The sequence below is a fragment of the Sturnira hondurensis genome, unplaced genomic scaffold (assembly GCF_014824575.4).
Source record: "Sturnira hondurensis isolate 20B ecotype Veracruz unplaced genomic scaffold, ASM1482457v3 Scaffold0020879, whole genome shotgun sequence".
NCBI classification, from domain to species: domain Eukaryota; kingdom Metazoa; phylum Chordata; class Mammalia; order Chiroptera; family Phyllostomidae; genus Sturnira; species Sturnira hondurensis.
Genome location: NW_028093510.1, coordinates 578344 through 601757, shown reverse-complemented (window position 1 = coordinate 601757; position 23414 = coordinate 578344). Strand labels below are relative to the sequence as shown.

Genomic DNA, 23414 nt, shown 5'->3' with positions numbered 1-23414 from the left:
GATTTAAAAAACTGAATTATTTAGTAAGTTTACTTTGTTTAGTAAGAAAAAATTCTTTCAAACCATGAGGTACCTGAGGGAATGATACTTGTAGTATTTTTAGGAACACAATGGCCTGAAAACCACTGGTTGCCTGCATCAAAGGACTTTAACTTACCTGTGTGTGCACTTTGTAAGGTCAAATCTATAGCTAGAACTATAGCCTTAGTTTACGTTAGCAATCTTCCTCCCTCCCCCAGACATTCAGTCTCTGATAAACTTTACGTATAATCTACCAGTATTATAGAACATTGACTCTGAATTCTCTGAAAGAGGAAGGGATTCATAGGGGATACAATTAAAGAAATCTAATGTAATAAAGTGCCAGAGATATGAATTCTATCTGCAAAAAGTCCAGCTATTGTTTAATACAGCAAGAGCAGTTTGTACAACTGCTTATAGATAAGCATGGATAATTATATTTAGGCCTATAAGACTGAATCTTAGGGGGAAGATCTTGGGCATTTTAGGTTTGAGGCACTATTTCCAAGAATTCAAAATGCTACTTGCAAACGTAACCCATTAATCCATTAGTATCTTCCCTTGGAAAAAGCAGAAAGCTGATAGCGTAAGATAGGACAAGCTTTTAACTGAAAGGCACAACCCAGGGCCACTGGGTAAAGGCTGGAGAACCCGATGCAGGGCAAGGCAGGAGCATGAACCATCACAGGAGAGTGAGGCAGTTCAAGTGGGAGGTCAGGCCAAAGAGGCATTCCAGGAAGCCTCAAAGACACAATCTGCCTTCTTCTTCAGCTGGTGCTGAGAAAGTTCTCAAAGTACCTGCTGAGGTTAGAGCCACACATGTATAAGAAGACAACTGGAGGAGGTACTTTAGAGGACAAGAGCACCTCTGAATAGCTTTGGCAGGGAAGGCAGAGTAGGCTCCTTTGGTTGTCCTGGAAAGCATCTAGTATGAAAGCCGGGTCCTGAGTGTTCAAATATTCTTAAGCCATCTTTCTTTAAAACAAACTGTGATCTAAGGCAAGTCAATTAAAGACACGATTCATTTAGGCTATTAAGAGTTCAGAAAGTATCTGAAATTTTTAATGTTTTATTTGGTATCAACATCAAAGGAGTATTTTAAAAAGCAAATGCAAACCCGTAAGTTAGTGACACTTCAAGTTAACTGAATAAAAAAAGCATTATTTTACATATTCCCATACTGTACACCCTGTGACTGTACATAAATTTATGCAAAGCACTTGTCACTTATAAAGTGAAGGTTCCAAAATGCTACATAAACATCTAATTAATATTTTTTAAAAAACACTCCTTTGGAAGATGACTCTTCCTTTTACTTATATTTGACCTGCAAACACCTCCAGTCAAAGTTTCTAGAAACTTCTGGAAAAAAATCAGAGTAGACATGGGCTAAGTGCAGACATAAGCAGTTCCATTTTATAAACAAAGTTTCGACCTTCCATTTTATTCCACTGAACTTCTTTGAATGGTCCACGAAGATAATTCCATTTGCTATCTTGTAAAACATCACTTTTTGGAAGGTCTTTACACTGGTTACGAGGAAACTGAACCATAATCTTGCTGCCACTTTCAGGGCCGTTGCGAACTGTGGAGCACAACCAAAATATCAGCACAGTCGGTTCCAGCAGGGAAGACAAGGGGCAACTGTCCCACTTCATTCTACCACGGCTACAAAAACCTCTGTTAGCAACTTCAAAGTTCTGTTTAAAAGTGCTTTTCAGTCTCAGTATAATAAAAAGTAATTTACTAATTTATATATAGTAGGCTGTATAAATATTCATGAATTAACTACTTGTATTATAAAAATGTGGCAAGATAAATTTTGGCTTAGGAAAGTCAAATGTCCTACATATTTTCAGAAAATTACCAACTGAATTTTTTCTAAGAGTATTTAATAATCCAATCATTCAGTGGGTTGGTTGATAGCTACCTAATATATAATGAAACTTAAATGTTCAGAATCAGGACAGGGAAGGATAAAAGAAAGATTATTCTGAATTAAGAAATTCAGGTTGTAATAGGCTTTATTACTCAGGGAAGAATAGTGCATTTTAAAATTTTTATTAATAAAAATCTAGCAATATCAAGACTGTAGATTCATAAGCTGTGATCCTGTGGGGAAAAATTTTTAGCTACGCATTCTTCCAAATACTTAGAGCAGGTATTAGAAAAGATAGCTTTAAAACCATAAGCACTCCAAATAAAAATTTCATCTAGACAATATGCATAAGTGCCTATTAAAGTGACTGACTCATAGAAGGTGTTTAATAAAGCACCTTTTTCTCCCTTACCCATCCCTTTACCATCGTTCAGATCAGATACCACTGTTCCTAAATTTGCAGCAGTACATTTTTAAAAAGCTCTTAAAGGTTTTAAACTGTAGGGCTAACAATGTTGATGGCAGCTTCAAATGCTCTCTTAGGAATGTGTTGCAAACAAACTTTTTGTAACTACTAGAAGAAAAGTAATAATCTGTTGCTCTGAATAGTAACAATAATTAGATAAATGTTCAGCATAACTACTACATGACTCACTTGTTGCAGAGATAAACTACTCTTAGTACATGGACCTATTAAAGCTAATTTAACACCAACTGCCAAAGGTATCTTCTCATTCGAAGAAGTAAAAGTACCTGAAATAGCATAGTCACCACTCGGGGAGGCCACTGTTATAGCGGAGGCATTGCCAATGCTCTCTATGGGCCCCAGTCCCACGTGATTACTGAAACTCAGCACCTGCCAGCCCATAACCTTGGCTAGCTGCTGAACTGCATGCACCTGATGCTGTGACATCTGTGAATGAAAAGGGAAACATTATTGATAACCAGCATGCATATTTACTTTGCAGTGACCTGACATGATTGTGAACTTTCGGTGGGGTTTTTGCTGCCTAGCTCAGGAACCTAGCTCATGTATGAGGAATCCTCCTCTGTGTGACTACTGGGGAGAAGGAGCAGGACCCCACTTTCACTGCAGAACAGCCAATACTCACTTCCCCTGTTTACTGGTAGCTTGAGTACAGGCCCTGACCACTAACTGGAGATTCCCCACTCTGATCACTAAATGTGGAGTAACATTCAAAGCAGCAGGGTATGCTGAGTATCTTGCATTCACCCTTCCAATCTGCTCTCTGTCCTACTCTGCCGTGGGAGCCTGACCTGTGTGGTTATGTTAGCAGCTTTCTATATCCCCTCGTTCCAGGTTGGGTTCAAATAATAGGAGCTGGCAGGGTGGCAAGGAAGAGAGTGCAGTCATGGTGTTTATTCTCCTGGAAACTTCCCTGTTTAGGCTTGTTGTACCCAGTGAAAAAAGGCTGTTGGTCTTCTGAAGGTGGTCTGTTCTACATGGCTGTCCCCTTTAGGGTTCCTATTGCCTGTCTCTCCTCTCCCCCTGTGGCCCTGTTGGCCTAGTTACGTGATTACTACTAGCAGCAGATTACATACACACTTTCCCTGATGGTTCTCCTGTGTCCCCACTTTTGCAAATAGATCCGTAGTAAACAGACTCTCCTAAGTATGCCACACGTTTCCTATTAAGGTCCTGACTGCAACATGGGCTATCTTAGAACACACTCTGCCACCAGCAGAGAAGGAAGTAGTATCAGGATGGCAACAGTGGCATTGCCTGGCTGTGGGTCTCACCATCCAGCTTCCTTTGACCCATATCCATTTGTAAGTGTTGTTCTGTAGACGTCCCACTGATTCCAGGATCTAGCCAGCAGCCTTCCAATACATTTCTCTGTGTGTGTGTGCACTTAAGTTGGCCAAAGCCATTTTAGACGTAATCAGCCAAGAGCTGCCATACCTCACAAATGCATTTTATTTACTTTGCACCAAAGAAGCAAGTCAGTGTACAATATTATGCTTTTAAGTGAGGATGGAAAGCATCAGTTATTTTTTAGAATTTTATGTGACAACATAGTATCTTACATTAGCATCTTAAAACCTACCCTTTCTCCTGTAAGTCAGTATTTCACTGGGTCATCACAACTCCCCGAAGTTAAGACAAATACTGTTGTTACTTTATACTTGTTAAGGAAAAGTCTAGAAATTTGTCCAGGGTCACAGAGCAAGTTTGTGGTAGAGGCGGGACTAGAACCAGCACTTTCCAGGCTACCCTGTAATATGGGGAACTCTTTCACATGGCTTATGGCTAAAACATTCCACTTAATGTTATGGATAATGGTCACTATAGTTTTGATCTGATCGTGCTTTTTCTAGTTTTCTGGGGTTAATACTTCTTCACTATCATGTGGTCCTGGAGTGGCTGCAAACCTTAGCAAACATGAGACATAAAGTTTGATAGTTTCAGAACTGGTCTTTATCTTAAACACAAACTGAGTGGAAACAAAACTAGAACAGTTTATCAACACTTTCAACTAAACAACAGATTGTAAGATATGCTCCAGAAATAAGATGGCAGAAATAAATGGTTTTCTTTTTATAATTTATTGTACTTTACTTTTTACTCACTTTGTCTTTTAACTGGATATGAGAGGAATGGGCACAAGACTTGTAGTCTGCAACTAGTACCTGAGACAGAAGGAAATCCTGCAGCTCCTGCTCCTGATGAGACAGTGTGATTACTCTACCATCTCTGTGTACGACTCGGATCTGCTCAACGCCAATATTCAACTGCAGCTGAATGGACCTGTACAGACACACATACTAAAAGTCAGAAATGTTCCTTATAAATGCCACAAACACTAAACCTTAACATCAAAGAAAAAACAGATGCTTCTGATGACCTATATCAGCTCCCAGGGGGAGGAGGATTTTCTTAGGTTCAACTAAACCATCAGACTGGACTACCAGAGGCCACCCTGAGCACCAGTCCACTCAGAAGGACAGTGGAGAGGAGCCATAGCTTGCCAGCAGCCAGTGTCAGCTGCTCCTCTTTGGTGGCAGCCCCTGCACAAGACAGGCAGCTGTCAGCACACCAGCAGCATGCTTTGCTAAATGAGAGGTGGTCCACACAGGGTACACGCAGCACCTGCCCTGACTCAGAAACTCACACCCAAAAAGGGCCACACTCTCTTACAACAACTCCACAGGCAAAGTTTCCAGGGTTCTCACAAGAGACACGGCCTAATTTTAGAAGTCACCCTATCCATGGAAGCCCAACTGCATTCCCTTCACATATATATAATTCGTCCCAGTCCAGATCCACTTTATTAATTTGAAATTGTTTTTGCCATAAGCAATGTTGCCCGGTAACACACAGATGACATCTTTCCTTACCGGGTTACTAGGGAACTAGAGCTAGAGAATTAACCAAAGGTCAAATTCTTATACAGAAAGTAAGGTTTTGTGAACTCTTTGCCCTCTCCTGAAATAATCAGCAAGTCAGATTATGGACAGTATTAACTAGGCTTAGGTCACACAATGAAACTCAAAATACAGCCAATGAATAACATACAGATCACGACACTTTTCTAAACCAATGTATACATTTTTATCATATGACATGTACAAGAGACCCAAATTTCCTCAAGTCAAATAATCTAAGTGAATGAATGCAGAAAAAGCAGCATATATTTCCACATTTGACAGTGCCTCTGTTTTCTAACTTTTTTTACAGTAAATATTTTGAAATATAATAGTTTGGCAATTATCTACATAAAATTGTAATTTTTTAAAATTAAAGTTTACCATATTTTTTTCAAAGAAAACCACAATATTCAGAAAGGCTTAAAAGAAGAGACTTATACATGAAATGAAAGATTTTAATTTCTTTCTTTTTTAAACAAGAGTGTGAGGGAAGAAAACTTCTCATCACTATTGGTAGCATACTTGTGGCAACCACTTTGAAAAGCAATTTGGTAACAATTGGAAATTTGAATGCCTCATCTTTGGACATAGCAATTACACTTGTGGGACTTTATCCCAGATATACTTGCAGAGTTACAAACTATTTTGCTGGCATGCAACTAAAATGTTCATCAAGAGGTTAAAAAAAGGCTCAGTACACACTGGAACAAAAAAAGCTATGGAAAAAATGAAGTGGATCTCTATGATAAGGAATATCACCAATATTATACTACCAAGTAGAAAAAGCACATCAATTAGTAATGATTGCTTTTGGGGTGATTGAAATGTTCTGGAATTAGATAGTGATGATAATTACATAATATACTTTAAAACAGTGTATACTTTAATACAGTGAATTTTGCTATGCAAATTATCTCTTAATTTTTACAAAGCACACAACACTGTGTAGAATAGGGTGCAGGTAGGATAAGATACCTGTGTGTAAATGCACAGACTTTCCTACAGGATGTTTAAGAAAATGTTTTAAGTGCTTGCTTCTGGAAAATTCTAAAGTTGAAAGAATTACTTTCAACTTTAATTGGTGTAAGATGGCCCCACCTATAATAGATGAGGAAAAGAGCATTTTACTACTTCCCTCTACTCCCTTGCCCCTCCTGATTCTGTCAAGGCTGCAATATCACTTTCTTACAGATGTTTCCGATGGGTCCCCTAACCATACTCCCACAGCTGTTTGGTCTTAGTTCTAGATGTAAACAATTCAATGCGGAGAATTTTTTCTTTTCCTCTCCTTTGTGATCATGCTCTCTCTTAACTTTTTATAATAGAAAATTTTAAAAACAAACAGAAGTAAAGCATAATATAATGAAAGCCAATGACCCCATCACATAGACTTAACAGTTACAAATGTGCATGCCAAACTTTTTATTTGTGTCTAGCACCCACTCTCCCCGCAGCCACATCAGTTCACTATTTCCGCAGGTGTAAGGCAAGAAAACCATGACCCAGCTTCACTCCACCATCTGTTCCTAGAAGTTTCAAGACTGATTTCCTTTCCACTGGGTACTCTTTTATCTGTATTTGACCTTTTAAATCATGCTCATCTATTATTCTTTATTTCTAAGAAACGGTACATTAAAACCTTCAGATCACAAAAGAGCATGATAAATATATTACAGTCCCCTACTCCTGAGGGTGGCGACTGTTTTGAGGCATGCTTTGCTGCCTGCAAACCTCTGTGACTAGTTAGGTCTCATGGAGTTTGGCAATTTTCTGCTCCAGGCTGAAGTTCCGTTTTTACTACAGCCCAAATATGTGATACTTACCTAATAGAAACTGTTTTAGACATTCTTACCTCTCACTCTTACAAACACTCTACAGTTGATAGAATTTATTAGAATGTTATGACACCCTAGCAAATAAACCCCCAAATCTTGATAAAATCACTCAGCAAACATCAATATATAAAAAGCATCTTAACATATTTGAAGAAATAACTTAATTTTTGACACTTACTTGCATATTTGTTCATAACCTTGTGATGTAATTAAAACTTTCACGCTGGATTCATAAACATCATTAATATTTGACCAATGAGCCTGTATCTGAGGATCCTCGATGCGACTCGCTAAGCTGTCAATGGTTGCAGCGGTTCTTTTAAAGAAAAGAAGTAAACATTTTTAAAGCCCATCATATAGAACAGTAAGATTATAAATCATATAAATTTTATGGAGGTTTGAAAACCAGATGACTACTTTTTAAAAATACCACCATTTATGCCCTGGCTGGTGTGGCTCAGTGGATAGAGCACTGGCCTGCGAACCAAGAGGTCACAGGTTCAATTCCCAGTCAGGGCACGTGCCTGGGTTGCAGGTCGGGTCCCCAGTAGGGGGCATGCAAGAGGCAACAACACATTGATGTTTCTTTCTTTTCTTCCTCCCTTCCCCTCTCTAAAAATAAATAAAATCTTAAAAAAATAAAAAAATAAAAATACCACCATCTGCAAAGCAAACATTTTAAAGCAAAGTCAGCTGTTATAAAGTCCTGAGGCAATTGAGAAATAAAAGAAATCATGAAATATTCACATAATGGGATATATTAAAATATCTTTGAAGTCAGGGTACAAAATATTATGATCCCAGATTTGATTTAAAAAAAAAGATACACAAGTCCTGAAATATAGGGTGGGCAAAAGTAGGTTTAGAGATGTGAGTACATGAAACCACACCTTATTCTTATGTTATTATTTATTAATTATTGTATTATCTTCCATACAAACAACTGTAAACCTACCTTTGCCCCACCCTGTAAGTCGAAATATACAACCCTGTTAAGAGACCTTGCTGTGTATGGTATCAAATAGAGGGAGTTCATACATTGGAAGATTATTTCTATACTTAGGGGGAAAAGGGAACATTTTTAAAACTTTGTTGCTTCCAAGACTATAACTGCTACTCTGAAATGTATAATGATTCTAAAGATAGCTATTTCTGTGCCCCTTATTTATTTCAGAGAACATTTAACTTCGTGGTCAATCAGAAATTTGCAAGATTAACAACATAATCAAATTGACAGCTTTTATATAATTAAAATACATGGATGAAAAGTAACAGTGACCTACCATATACTATTTTATTGTTTGTAAGGAAGTTCTGTATATACCAGTTAACATGAACCTAAACCAGGCTCCTATACTCCCAAAGGAGTAGAATGAGGACTATAAGATATTATTTTACTTGCCCCAAATTACTTAGCAGGTGGCTGAACTCTGGGCTTAAACACATCCTTTACCCTAAAATCCTTTACTCTTTTCACTCTATCTGCTGTCTTCTCTAACATGTCTTACTAAAGTTGGAAGAACCTAAGTTTCCATTCCAAGACTACAAACTAACATGCTAATAAAAACCATTATTGTATTAACAGGAAAAAAACTGATAATCAAAAGTAATAAAATACCATCCATAGAACAATTGTGTGCCTACACCCGAAATTCTGAACACTATCTAGACAATTACAAAGTAAAACCAAACCTTTTCACTAAGTACCAATAACAAAATAGAAGAACACCCTTCAACATCTGAAAAAGATGTATTTAGGTCCAATCATGCCAAGTTCATTTGTAGAGGAGAAAAGAAAATGAACTTTGGAGTTGCACAGACCTGGGCATAAATCCTGACTTTGCTACCTTTTAGCTGTGCGACCTTGGGCAAGTTGCACAATTTCTCTTAAGCCTCAATTTTCTCAACAACAGCAACAACAAAATGAGTTAACACCATCTACCTCAGAGAATAAGAATTACATAAAGTCAGCATCTGCACAAGTGCTTTAGAAAGTCCTATAATGTATGATAACTAGAAAACATGAAAAGCTTCAAAAAAATTTTTTAATCAGTTCAGGAATAAGTATCTCATAGATACTGAAGAGCATATGGTGTTGAAAGGCACATTGCTAGTCAGTCGTCTTCCAAAACTGCAGTGCCACGTCAGGTGCGTGTTAGTGGACCTCAGTCTTCCCCAAACCTGACAGGACCTTTTACAATCACAAGCTCTCACACTGCAGCCACCTGCCTCCCTGGAAGAAAAGGTTAAAGCACACCCAAAAGAGTACATTGAGATGACTAATAAAGGGAATAAAGGCGGCAGTTTCAAAACAAAACAGACACAAAACCCAGTAACTTTGTTTATCCTTACCTACTTCTCAGAAAAATATGCTTTGCTTGTTTAATTATTTTTTCCAGAAGTCCTTCACTGGACTGCAATGAATTAATTTCATTTTTATCAAAAGCTTGAGGACCTGAAAGTCTCATTCTCTTGTGGCCGAAAGGTGCACTTGCTGGATGAGGCATCGTGATGGAACTCAAGGTCTGCTTATGAAACTGGACCAAGAACAGCTGTTATAAACCACCAGTACCCACAGATTAAATACCACAGTGCTCAAAGAGCAGCTCCCACTTTGGAAACATGAAAGCAACGGATCTGAACCACAGATCTTGGAGGCAGTCTTGGTGCACAGATAAATGCACTTACCAGGCCATGCACCAGGTGAGTTTGTAGAAAGCAGCGTCCCTCTCAAGCTGCCCCCACCACTTTTTAAAAGATTTTATTTATTTACTTTTAGAGAGAGGAGGAGAGAGGAAGAAAGAAAGAGAAAGAGAAGTATCAATTGTGCCTCTCAAATGCCCACAATTGGGTACCTGGCTCACAACCCAGGCATGTGCCCTAATCAGGAATCAAACAGGTGGCCTTTCAGTTTGTAGGACAATGCCCAACTCACTAAGCCATGCTAGCCAGGGCTCAAGCTATTATTTTTATTTAGAAGTTTTAAAGTACAAAACCAAATAGTCTTCAATAAGACTCAAGATAGAACCCATGTGATCAACAGGTATTCCACTATTCCCTAGACTAGAGGTTCCTGAGGAAAACCAGGCTTGGTTTTCCTGGTTCCTGAGGAACCTCTAGTTCCTGGCTACCTACCAGAACTCCCTGAGGACCTCAAAAAGGATATTGATTATTATACTATCACAAACAACTGAACCAGATTTGGGGATGAGGCAGGGGAGGCTGGAGTATATACTTCTCAAGGGATTATTTTGAAATTAGCCTAAACTATGAACCAGTGCTCTGGAAACACAGTTCTAGATAACCTATAAATTGAACATGTCCCAAAATAACAGAACTATCCTGTTCAGGGGCTCTGGAGAGACATTTTTCCCCGATTGCCCAATCAGAATCACTCTTCCCTGTGCACCTTTTAGCTTGCGTTTCTTATACCACTTTATAAAACTTGTGGTATTTTTCTACCACTAGAAACTAAGCTAGGGAACAGAGACTATATTCTGATCACCTCTGTATTCCCTTAGCACGTAGCAAAAAATCTTTCATATGAAGTGGAAGCCATTGTTATGTGAAGAATGAGGACTTGGCAGAGGGGAGCTCGTGTATATTCACTGTCCTGGATATGCTGACCACATCATAAACACAAATATTTATTTCGTTACCTCTCTAATCAGCAGATGCAAGTTATGCTCTAGGACATAAAGGTGATCCTCCGGACTTTGCCTCTCAGTAGCAGATTTTTGAGATTTCTTATCATTTGAGGAATGGCACAAAGAAATAGATAACTGTAAGTCTATTTATAAAAAGAAGATATAAATAACAGATATGAATAACTTAAAGTATGAAACGGCACAACCTGTCTTTATAAAGTATAATCACAGTCCATTCTTAAAAGATGCATTCTAAACCTAAAAAAACTTCATGACTAACATTTTTACCCCCAAATGAGTGACTATTCATAAGTGCAATAAATTACCATGTATATTAACAATTAAAATTCTGTTGATTTACTGACCTTGAGCTGTGGCTAAAGACAGGTGAACAAAAGCTATATATTAATTATTTTGTTTCATCTTTCTTTTAAATTAAAAAAAAAAACCTTAAAAAATAACCACAGAGTTGGTATCTGGTTTTAGGTCTTAGTAACTAGGAGAGAGACACTTTGCTCCCATGAGAATCAGGATGAAAATTCTCCTAAAACCCACTCCCTTGACAAGATCTAAGAGGATACTGTTCAGAATTTCTGTAAAAAATAAGTGCACACCTAACTACAAATTGATCTGCAGGGGACATCTAATAGCTTTTTAAAAATATTACAATCTAATTTCCAAAAATTTAGAAATACAGGTGCTTAATAGATTAAGCATTTTCTAACTGACATGTCATTTAGACAATAAGGTGAAAATCCCTGAAAAATCCTCCACAAATACCATTAGCACAGACACCTCAGAGCAAATGCTGTTGAATAATGGCTTTGGTAGTGTAAATATGAACACATGCTATTTATTTATTTATTTTTAGAGGGGAAGGGAAGGAGAGAGGGAGAGAAATATCAATGTGTGGTTGCCTCTCGTGCGTCCCCTGCCGGGAACTGGCCTGCAACCCAGGCATGTGCCCTGACTGGGAATCAAACCGTAGTTGTTTGGTCCGCAGGCCCCGCTCTCAATCCACTGAGCTCCACCAGCCAGGGCCGAACACATACTATTTAAAATACGCAGTTCCACTCCTTGGGACACAGACTTAGCAGTGCAGTTGGTGTTGCATGCTGTCCCAGCTGCCCTTACAGGCAGCACACTACTTCTCAGTTCTTACTACTGCTTTGACACACCCACTAGCTATCCCTTTGTCCTGTTGCCCAAACCACAGTCTCATTTATAAATTTCAAAAGGGTTAGCTGTTCTTACTTGGAAAGGGCTGAGAGATAATCTGGTTTTTCACCACAATGTGAGGGATCTGTGATTTAATTTGGACAGCTTCCCGAGAGAGCTGTGCAAAAATTTCTTTACACAAGAGAACATTTTGTGCTGCTTCTAATTTTGTCTGCCAATGTGGGGAACCTGAAAGACAGAAGATATATATATAGACATACACATACAAGTTATCTAAGTATATTATGCATTAACTAGCTTAAATGGTGATTTAAATATATACAACAGGAGTTCAGAAAACATTATACTATAGCATATTCTTTCCAAAATATAAAAATCATTACTTCTCTCACACAAAGAAAACTGGCAAGTTCAATTTTTTAAAAAGATCACATGGTAACTTCCAGCCAAGATGGAGACGTTTTGTAGAAACACTGTGCCTCCTTGCACAACTAAAATTAAGGACAACAAAGATTTAGAAACAAAAACACAACCAGAACAGACAGAAAACTGAACTGTGTGGAAGTCCGACAACCATTCATCCAGGTAAGAAGGGTGGAGTCAGTGGCCAGTGGAGGGGTGAAGGCAGGAAAAGGAGGTAGCTAGCAGACACAGGCATGGGGAGGAAACGAGCAAACCCAGTAAGGTCCGCAAGGCTGCTGGCTGACCGTGGTCACACATTCGCATGCTGATAAACCTGGCAAAAACCAGGCAGCAAGACAGACCACACAACCCAGGGCCCCAGCACTGGGAAATAAAAGCCTAAAAGCACCTATTGAAAACACTTGTGGGGGTTGAGGTGCCGGAAGAGACTCCCAGCCTCACAGGAGAGTTCATTGGAAAGACCCACAGGGTCCTAGAATGTACACAAGCCCACCTACCCAGAAACCAGCACCAAAAGGGCCCAATTTGTTTGTGGGAAGCGGCAGAGGGGACTGAAATCTGAGAGAGAGCAGAAGAAGTGCCATCGCTCCCTCTCTGACCCCACCCTTATATACAGTGTCACAACCCAGAGACTGGGTTGCACCGCCCTGGTGAACACCTAAGGCTCTGCCCCTCACACATAACAGGCCCAATCTAACCAAAAAATTATGGCTCAAACGGAAGAACAAATCAAAGCCTCAGAGCAAATACTTTCAAGCGAACAAGAGATAGGCAACCTATCAGATGCATAGTTCAAAATAGTGGTGATCAGGATGCTCACAGAACTGATTGATTTTAGTCACAAATTAGATCAAAAAATGAAGGCTACACTAAGTGAAATGAAGGAAAATGCACAGGAAACCAATAGTAATGGAAAGGAAACTGGGATTGAAATCAAGATAGTGGACCAGAAGGAAGAAAAAAAACAACCAACCAGAAAAGAATGAAGAAACAAGAATTCAAAAAAAATGAGGAGAGGCTTAGAACCTCCAGGACATCTTTAAATGTTCTAACATCTGAATTATAGGGGTACCAGAAGGAGAAGAGGAAGAGCAACAAGTGGAAAACTTATTTGAACAAATAGTAAAGGAGAACTTCCCCAATCTGGCAAAGAAAATGGACTTCCAGGAAATCCAGGAAGCTCACAGAGTCCCAAAGAAGCTGGACCCAAGGAAGAACGCACCAAGGCACATCATAATTACATTAGCCAAGATGAAAATGAAGGAGAGAATCCTAGAAGCAGCAAGAGATAAAGGGACAGTCACCTACAAAGGAGTTCCCATCAGAATGTCAGCTGATTTCTCAAAAGAGACCTTGTAGGCAAGAAGGGGCTGGAAAGAAGTATTTCAAGTTATGAAAGGCAAGGACCTACACCCAAGATTGCTCTATCCAGCAAAGCTTTCATTTATAATGGAAGGGCAGGTAAAGTGCTTCTCACATAAGGTCAAGTTCCAGAGTTCATCATCACCAAGCCCTTATTTTATGAAATGTTAAAGGGACTTATCAAAGTAAAAGAAAATAAAAATATGAACAGTGAAAGGAGAGCAAACTCAGTTATTAACAACCACACCTAAAACAAAAGCAAACTAAGTGGATGGTTAAAACATGAGCGGAGCCACAGAAATGGAGATCACATGGAGGGTTAGCAACAGGGGAGTGGGAGGAGGAGAAGGGGGGAGAAGGTACAGAGAATAAGCAGCATAGATGGTAGGTAGAAAATAGAAATGGGGGAGGGCAAGAATAGTATGGGAAATATAGAATCTAAAGAACTTGAGACAAGTGGACATGAACTAAAGGGAGGAAATGTGGGTGGGAGGTGGTGTGCAGGGTGGAGGGGAATGAAGGGGGGGAAATGGGACAACTGTAATGGCACAATCAATAAAATATATTATGAAAAAAATTAAAAAATAAAAAGATTGCACAGCTATTCACTAATGATTAATTAACAAATTATATGTAGCACATTTTTAATTGTTCTTACTCCAAAATATCTACTTTTTTCTACTGATTATTTATCTTTAGTTTATTTGTACATGTAAGCTCAGTTAAGACTATAAGTTAGATAACAGAACATAACTATACCTGGTTTGGATTTGGGCAAAGGTCGTTTGAAGAGGTTAACTGTGCCAAGATCACCTATGTCTGGAGCCTGTTTTTGAATGGAAACCTATGTGACAGTAAAAACATGCACACGCAGATGTTAGCAAATTAGCCTCTGGGCTATTAATAAGAAATTAATTGAAAAATACTCTGGCCCTGGCTGGTGTGGCTCAGTGGATTGAGTACCAGCCTGAAAGGTCGAAGGTTTGCTCCTCAGTCAGGGCACATGCCTGGGTTGAGGGCCAGGTCCCCAGTAGGGGGCACACAAAAGGCAAGAACACATTGATGTTTCTCTCCTCTCCCTCCCTTCCCATCTCTCTAAGAATAAATAAAATCTTTTAAAAAAAGACAAATACTCTGGCAAATACCTTGATGTACGCAGAGCCTTCTAAATCACTCGGAATCTGAACATCAAGGGGACAGTAATCTTCAGGTATCTTCTTATCCAGATCAATATCTGTATTCTTTATTACTTCAAATGTACCATGATGGGGAAAGAGAGATCCTGGTTGGGTATTCAAAATAGGAAAATAAAAAGCAGTTTACACATTTAACATACATTATTAAGTATAAAATATTTCACATCCACATCACTGAATCACAAATTAAGGTCCCAACAAAACATGTATTTCGGAGGGGGGATGGCAAGGGGTGGTGAGCAAAGGGAAGAAAGGAAGCAAGAGAAAAGGGTTTTATTTAACTTAAAAAATAACACTTCTTAGTCTAATGCTATCATTATATGATGAACCTCATGGACTATCTCAATTTTTTATTCCAATGGAGTTTTGGTAAAATGAATGTATTTCCTGAGATTTAAGTCTTGGAGGTTAAGTACTTCGGGAATGTAGCCTCTATAATAAGGCCGCAGCTGAAGTGTTCTGAATCCAGCAAGAGAGGGACTACAGGAGAGTGGGTGCACTTTCTTCAAGCAGTTCCTAGATTTTCACATGATGTCTTTTTGTTCACTGCAAACATTTTGGTAAGTTGTTTTGGCTGCTGAATTATGTGAAGAGGGGGTGGTTAAAAATAACTGCTGTTTTATAACAAGGGAAGATGGTCAAGATCTTCTTGCAATTAGAAACAAACATAATCAAATCCTTTTACAATCATGGGCGAATGTCCCATAGCAAGAAATTAGGTAAAATATTTGCACAGAATTATTTGTTGGAATGATCTTACAATGTCTAGAGCCAGAAAGTACAGCTTCTATAGATGGCCTAATAAAATGTAAAAATGTCTTTGTCATCTTGAATTGATCTATGTAATGGGATTTTTGCCTTCAGAATTCGAAATTTCCCAATTCACATCAGTGCTGAGGCACACAGTCCTGTATTTGACTTAATCACTTCAACCTACCTTCCTTTAATTTTAGAGCAACAATAACTTGCTCTGGCAAATGAATGGTTTTAAAATATTGATCTCCTATTATTATCCCAACAATCATAGCCAGGTCTCCTTGCTTTACCCCCTAGCATTCAGAGTTACCCCACTAAACTGTGAATCTTGTAAACTTTTATTGTACACTTCCTCTGAATGAACTTCAGCAGCTTTAAGACATCACCAGAAATACCTTGAGAAACCTTCTTTTACAGTTCAACAATAAAGAAATAATACCAAAAGATGTGAATTCGAGATCATCAAACTTTGGTATATTCCAACAAAGTATTCAATACATTCCTTGCGGCCTTGGTTAATGGGGGAAGAGGTAGGCAAGGTGTTTTCACCATCCTCTCTCTTCAGCCAGCTTAGCGGACTGAAGGGAGAAAAAAAGAATAACAGAAATGCTTCTTTTCTCCTTCCATGCCCAGATTTTAAAGGTTAAGGTAAGCCCCCAATTGCAGAGTCCAGTCCTCTTTATTTCTGACAAAAATGTCAATTATAGTTCAGAACATGTTAGCACATAAGCCCTACCTCTGAACTTTCTGTTAAATGTATCTAAAAGGTTTTCAAAATGAATATAAACTATTTACATATATTTATATGACGCTATAAGAGTAATTTTAGCTTCTTCAGGCTTATGTGTACAGAAATTAAAACTTCGAAAACAAAGTAAAAAAAAAGGACAAAGAAAAAAATAAATTAAAACTTCAACAAGTAACTGAGAAACAATATATTATAGAAGAATATGTAACATTATAATCAACTCTGTATAGTTCTTTTGACAAACTATGGTCTAAAAGCAGTTTTTAACAATAACCTATACCTGCACTTCTGTAGCTGAGATCTCCAAGAATTTTATCTCCAACTTTTCTAAGTTTCCAGTGTTGCCTTAATCTCAAAAGCTCAGAGTTGAAGTCTCTTTGTAGCTTATTTTCCTGATTTTCTGTAACCGACTTAGTCAGTCTCTCTGCCCCCTTCAAGAGGATTTGTGCTGCTCCAGCAAGTGACTTCTTTTTAGAGATCAACTGCAACGTCTGAGGATTCTATCAAAAACAATCCAACAAGATAGTTCTGTATTATTTTTAAATGACTGCAAAATTACACATTTTTTCAGTAATAACATACCTACTCAAGAAATTTAGAAATTAAAGCAAAGAGAAGGGAAAAATATACACAATACGGTAATGCTTTTTAAAAACCTCAACCTAGTTCTTTGGTCAACTCAGATAAAGACTTATATTAAACCAAACCACCACCGTGGACTACCAATCAGAACTGAGCACTGTGTCAACCCTGCCTGGCCTGGGGTAGTTCCCTGCCCTGGTGTAGTGCCATTCCTCCCCTAGGTACTGACACTTCCCACCCCCAGCCCATGTGCATACTCTTTTGTGGCCCTCGTTAAACTTCTGATTAAGGTATATAATCTCTACTTCAATTTAACCTATACATGGCAGAAACCACTACTATTCACAGACCTAGAACAATGCCTGGCTCATTATATTTGATTTAATGAATAAATAATGACTCTATTGAGTATAGCTGTAAAATTATCTTCCATTATAGCAAGCTACCTCAGAGCCTTTCAAACTAACACTGAAACCATGCCAATATATTCTATATATTATATAGAATATATAATATATATTCTAATAAGAATATATATAATATATAATATAATATATTCTAACAATATATATATTAGAATAATAATAATATGTATTATTCTTATATTCTTCTATAATAAATTTCTAATTAACAGTAAATGTACTTCAGTGAATGCTAATTTTTGGAAAACTAATTAGAAATCAAAATCTATGTGTGGTATATACATACATAAATATCCATAGTCACACCAATTTGTATATTGCATTAATTAGACATACTTCCAAATACAAAGTTTTCTGGCTATAAGAGTCAAAGTCATGAAGTTTCAGGATAATGTCACAGCAATCTTTTGATCTTGTTAGGGAACCTAATTCTCTCCTTAGAGAGCTCAAGAAATTCTTGGCAACCCCCCCTTCATGGGAAAAGCACAGAGGTGGAAAAGGTGGTGGGCTATGAGTGAGGCGCTGGAGGTCTCAGCTTGGCTCTCTAACCACTGGCTTTACTGCAACCTGAGCACATCTCTGACCTCTCTGGGTCTTAGTTTTCTCTCTGTAAAATGAAGGAAGCAGACTTAATGCTCTCTAAGAAGTCTACTAGAGCAATGTTTCCAGGTTCTGAAACTACTGCCACATGAGCAATTATATTCACTTAATTCTATTTACAAATGGAGTCTTACAAAAATTACTTCCTCTCCATGCCACTGACTTGATCCTTGTTTCCTTTAAAAACCTTCTCAGTTGGCCTCCCTGACTTTAGACTTTTCATTCACCAATTCAACACCCTTTTGCCACCTCCCTTTCATCTTCTAATGTTCAAAACTTAAATATACTCTTCATCAGATCTCAGTAAATTTACATTGCTTTCAATATCCTCCTCCACAATTCAGCCTTTCTAATTTTTCTAACCAGACCCTAAAAAGGAAGAGAGGGGATTAGAGGGGAAAACTGATACTTTAGAGAAAATAATTCAAGGTCACAGGGCTAGTGAGGGCAGAGGCAGAATTTGAACCCAGGTCTATCTGACTCCAAAGCCATTTTATCATCACATTTTTGTTATAGTAAATTATAAACCAAGCATGAATTTGTTAAGATTTGGGAAACTTTAAAGTATTACTTGTATATTATTAATGAAACTTAACTCTCTCAAGGGTCAGAGGTATATTAAGGAAATAGGAGATGTAGTTTTTGCTTTTCTTTTGAACCAGTTAGTCTTTAAACCTTCGGCTTGACATAATTTTATATGAAAGGGAAAGGGAACCATAAGCACACAGCCTAAAACATGACCCTGGGACTTAACAAAATGATACCATTCTTTATGTAAAGCCCAAAAATACCTGTTTTGGAGGAAGTCCATCCTGAGAAACAGGATCAAGGGTCATAAATTTCTTATCCCTAACAATACTGAGAACATCATAGAGGACACACATCTCTGTCAGGGCACTTCTCAAATTGTTCCTCACTGAGTCCCAAGGCCAAAGAGAAGGCTGAAATTTTACCAACCCTAAAAGAGAGAAAAAAGAAAGACATCAATATTAGTTAAAATGAGTAAAAGACAGAAAGCTCAACCAGGGGTTTTAAAGAACTAAAAGAATAGTAAATTTTATTTCAAACCTGTATCCTATTTTTTATGCCCTAAGAACCCTGAAACACCAACCCAAAAGAACCTATGCACCCCAATGTTCATAGCAGCACAATTTACAATAGCCAAGTGCTGGAAGCAACATAGGTGCCCATCAGTAAATGAGTGGATCAAAAAACTGTGGTACATTTACACAATGGAATACTATGCAGCAGAAAGAAAGAAAGGAGCTCCTATTCTCCTCAACAGCATAGATGGATCTGGAGAGCATTGTGCTAAGTGAAATAAGTCAGGAGGTGAAAGACAAATACCATATGATCTTACCTATAAGTGGAACCTAATCAACAAAACAAATAAACAAGCAAGCAAAACATAACCATAGATATGGAAATAAAAAACAAACTGACAGTAACCAGAGGGGAGAAGGGAAGGAGATAATAGAGGAAAGAAGGGTGTCATCAAGGAACATGTATAAAGAAAGGACACATGGACAAATCCAAAGGGGGTAAGTGGTGGCAAGAAAATGGAGACAACTGTACTTGAAAAACAATTTAAAAAATTGTACCCTCTTATATTCCTACGTCCTCCACCCTTTCTTGAATCTTTGTTAATTAACATTTAGGTTAGCATTCCTACAATGATAAAACCAATATGGTACCTAGTTTCCATTGGTTAAATCTAACACTACAACATGATAGGCAGGCATTCAAATATTTCTTTAAGTTTATGCAGACCTTTTTAAAACCTTTTTTCTTCCAGTTTTTAACATGTGAATAAGTAATCATAAAGAATTTTCAGGCCCTGGCTGGCGTAGCTCAGTGGATTGAGCACAGACCTGAGAACGAGAGGATCGCGGTTCAATTCCCAGTCAGGGCACATGCCTGGGTTGCATGCCAGTTCCCTGCAGGCCAACTCCCAGCAGGGGACGCACAAAAGGCAACCATACATTGATGTTTCTCTCCCTCTCTCCTTCCCCTCTAAAGATACATAAATAAACAAAATCTTTTAAAAAAAAGAAGTTTCAGAATACAGAAAGGTACAAAAATAAAAATAACCTATAATGGTAGCATTCAGATATTAAACATTATTAACACATCTTCCAATTTTTTAAATTTTTAAAAATGTATTTTTAAAATTAAATTTCATGAACATATGCTTCCTGTATAGAGTTCAAACAATAAAGGGTTATAGGGTAAAAGGTGAAAGCGTTCCTTTATTCTCCACCCCTAATTCCTTCCTAACCTGGAAGGTAATCATTATTAACAGTTAGGGTATACCTGTCTACATGTTTTTCTATGCATTTACATACATATTCTCCCATATTTCTATTACTTGATCCTCCCTACTCTATTCTATTCTACATATATCTATAGCTTGGGGGAGGTATTTCTTTCCCTGGCACAGAGGCCAGAAATAAATGTCTTTTATAGCTACTCCTTTTTCCTTTTTTAAATATTTTATTTATTTTTTAGAGCGATAAGAAAGAAAAAAGAGAGGGAGAGAAACATTGATTTGAGGCAGAAACATTGATCTGTCATAAGGACCAAACCCACAACCCAGGAATGTGCCCTGACCGGGAGTTGAACCAGTGACCTTTTGCTCTGTGGTATATGAAGCCCAACCTACTGAGCCACAGTGGTCGCGGCCCCACTTTATATGTTTTAAAGATACTTCCATATCAGCACAGACAGATCTACTTCATTCTTTTAATACAGTACGACTGAAGTATGGCTCTACAATAACTTTAACCATTCCTAATTACTGAACATGTAAATTGATTCCAACAATGCTAGTTAACAATAAACATCTTAAACACACATTTGTGTACATGTATGACGTTTTCTGTAGGTTAAATTTTAGCCATAATATTAGTGGGTTAAAAGAGAGGTACATTTAGCCCCTGGTGTAGCTCAGTTGGTTGGGCATCGTCCCAAGGACAGAAAGGTTTAATTGCTGGTCACAGCACAAGCCTGGGTTGCCAGCTGGCCAGGTTCTAAGTTGAGGATGTGGGAGAGGCAACCCATTGATGCTTTTCTCCCTTCCTCCCCTCTCTCAAATATATGTAAATAAAATCTTTCAAAAAGAGAGAGTGATGCACATTTAAAAATCTTGACACATATTGAATCGCCAAATTGTCTTCCAGAAAGGCTCTATCAATTCACATTCCTAACCCTGGATACTGACAACCTTTTAAATTTCTGCTAATCTTATGCATGAAAATGGTATCTTTATGATGTTTAGTTTGCCTCTCCCTACTAGTGAGATGTGGAGTAGACTGTTTCTATCTTTGGCCTGTTTTCCCAGTAATTTGTCCTTTTCTTTGCAGGCTGAATATGAGGGATATCAACCACTGATGTGTCACAGATGTTGCAAATAATTTTCCCAGCCTGTCATTTATCTTTTTGTTTGTTTATAGCCTCTTTTTCCATTATTATTTTAAAATTTTATGTAATTAATATATCTTTTCCTTTACAACTTGCATTTCCTATCTTGCTTAAGTTTCTCCTACTCTTAAACTTAAAGTTATGTGATTATAACCTCACTCCAATGTTTTGTTTTTCTCTTCATTTGTATTTTAATCCTTCTGTAAATAGTTTTTGTGTGAGGTATGAGGTGGTACTTACCTTTGATTCCCAAATGGATCAATTGTCTTAAGACCACTGGCTTGAAAATTCCATCCTTAAATTCTCATTTATACAGGGTCTGTTGCCAATAACTAAATCAAGAATTGTGAGTATTTTTTACCCTTGCAACAGTAAAACCCCCCAAACCACTCCAACTTTTCCTACAATTCTCTAGCCTCCCTCCTTCTAGTTTTGTTTTCCATTTACTACCTAGCATCCTGAGTTATCTTTTTAAACAAAATCATCTGTCTACTTAAAATCTTTCAAAAGCTTTCAGTTGTCCTTATGATAAACGCCAAATGCTTATCCTGGCCTATTGGCTCTAAACGATTTGGCCCCTGCCTACGTCTTAAACCTAATCTCGTACTCCAATCAATACAGACTTCTTTTCAGTAGTTGTTCCCATCAACATTCACATTGCACAGAGCAAAAAGTCAGTCGCTCATGCTCACAGCTAAAAAGTGGCAGGGCCCAGGTGTGAACTACAGGGTTCTTAACCAGTGTGCCAAGTGACGAAAGCTCTACTAAAAACGTATTTAAACACTTCACCAATAACAGCGTCTCAAACTCTCCAATTCAAGAAAACCTGCGGAAAGATACGAGTATTGAGCCAAGTAGTGCCCTTAGTCGTCCAGCTATGAGAGAGAGAGAGAGAGAGAGAGAACACTCAATTACTCCTCTGCGCGAGTGTTACTTTCAAAAACACACACAGCATCTCACCTAGCACAGAAGAGGTAGAGTGACAGTTCTCGGGCGGGTACCGGGACTCCAGGACCCACCCAGCGGATTCGAGCAGCAGACACGAGCCTTACCTTCCTCGTCGTCCTGGTCTGCGCCGGACCCGGCGCCCGCCCAGTCCTGAGCATCGCCCTCCGCGCCCGCCGCCTCCTCCTCCTCGGAGCCCGAACCCTGGCTGAAGTCGATGCGCTGGGCCAGACGCGCCAGGTTCTGGGACATGGACAGCGGCTGCAGGTACGTCTCAGTGCCATCCAGGCCCACCTCCTGGACCTGCTTCTCGCAGGCCGACTCGATGCTGATACGCACGGCGCGCACCCCAGACATTCTGGCGGCGCGGGCGGGGCAGAAACACCCCCGCAGGAGCCAAAGATGCAGGTAAGAACAGAAGCGCCTCCGCAGTACCCGGGAACGTGGGAACTGCCGTGCCTCTGCGGGCCCTCAGAAAAACGGACGCTAACCCTAAGCCGGAAACGAAGCTGGGAGTACAGCAATTTTCCCAGAATGCACTGCAGGACCTTCTGTGCTCCAAGTCTCCAGGAACGCTATTGAGATAGCGCGGGCACTGGGGCCTTCCGGATCAGTACTTCCGGTGAACCCGGGTGCAACACGGGAAAAACAGCCAGCTCCGGGAGGCCTGGAAAGTACAGGGGACGGGGGTGGGGAGAAAATTCCCGGCCGGAAGTGTAGAAAGGCTGCTCCCTATTGTCTGTCTGCATTTTTAAATGTTACTTGTTTGAAAGTTGTGGAGGAAGGAAAGCTGGAGAAGGCCTGAAAGATGTAGGAGAAAAGGAATTAATAGGTCCCTGGAGTTTAGTAGTAAGAGTCCCTCTGGGAATGCTGAAATTTGAGGGCTTACAGTTAGAGTAGAAACATGTCTGAAGAGTTATAAAATAGGGTGTAGTTTGAGAAAAACAATTAATTTGTTTATTACTAGTTAAAGTTACACTTCATAGTTTATTCTCTGCTTTCCCGTTAG

The 23414-nt window shown here is 38.8% G+C and overlaps 1 protein-coding gene across 1 annotated transcript; it reads right to left on the bottom strand.

The window, feature by feature from the left end:
• Nucleotides 1–1060: 1060 nt before the first annotated feature.
• MED17 (mediator complex subunit 17) lies at nt 1061–22965 on the bottom strand. Its single transcript, XM_037030693.1, has 12 exons — nt 22513–22965; nt 18832–18998; nt 16717–16936; nt 14882–15018; nt 14496–14580; nt 12027–12179; nt 10785–10915; nt 9478–9662; nt 7304–7441; nt 4553–4670; nt 2654–2813; nt 1061–1606 (listed from the first exon to the last, which is right to left on the bottom strand). The coding sequence occupies exons 1-12, from the start codon at nt 22760–22762 to the stop codon at nt 1395–1397; spliced, it is 1956 nt and encodes a 651-aa protein (XP_036886588.1). The 5' UTR covers nt 22763–22965; the 3' UTR covers nt 1061–1394.
• Between the last annotated feature and the right edge of the window lie 449 nt (nt 22966–23414).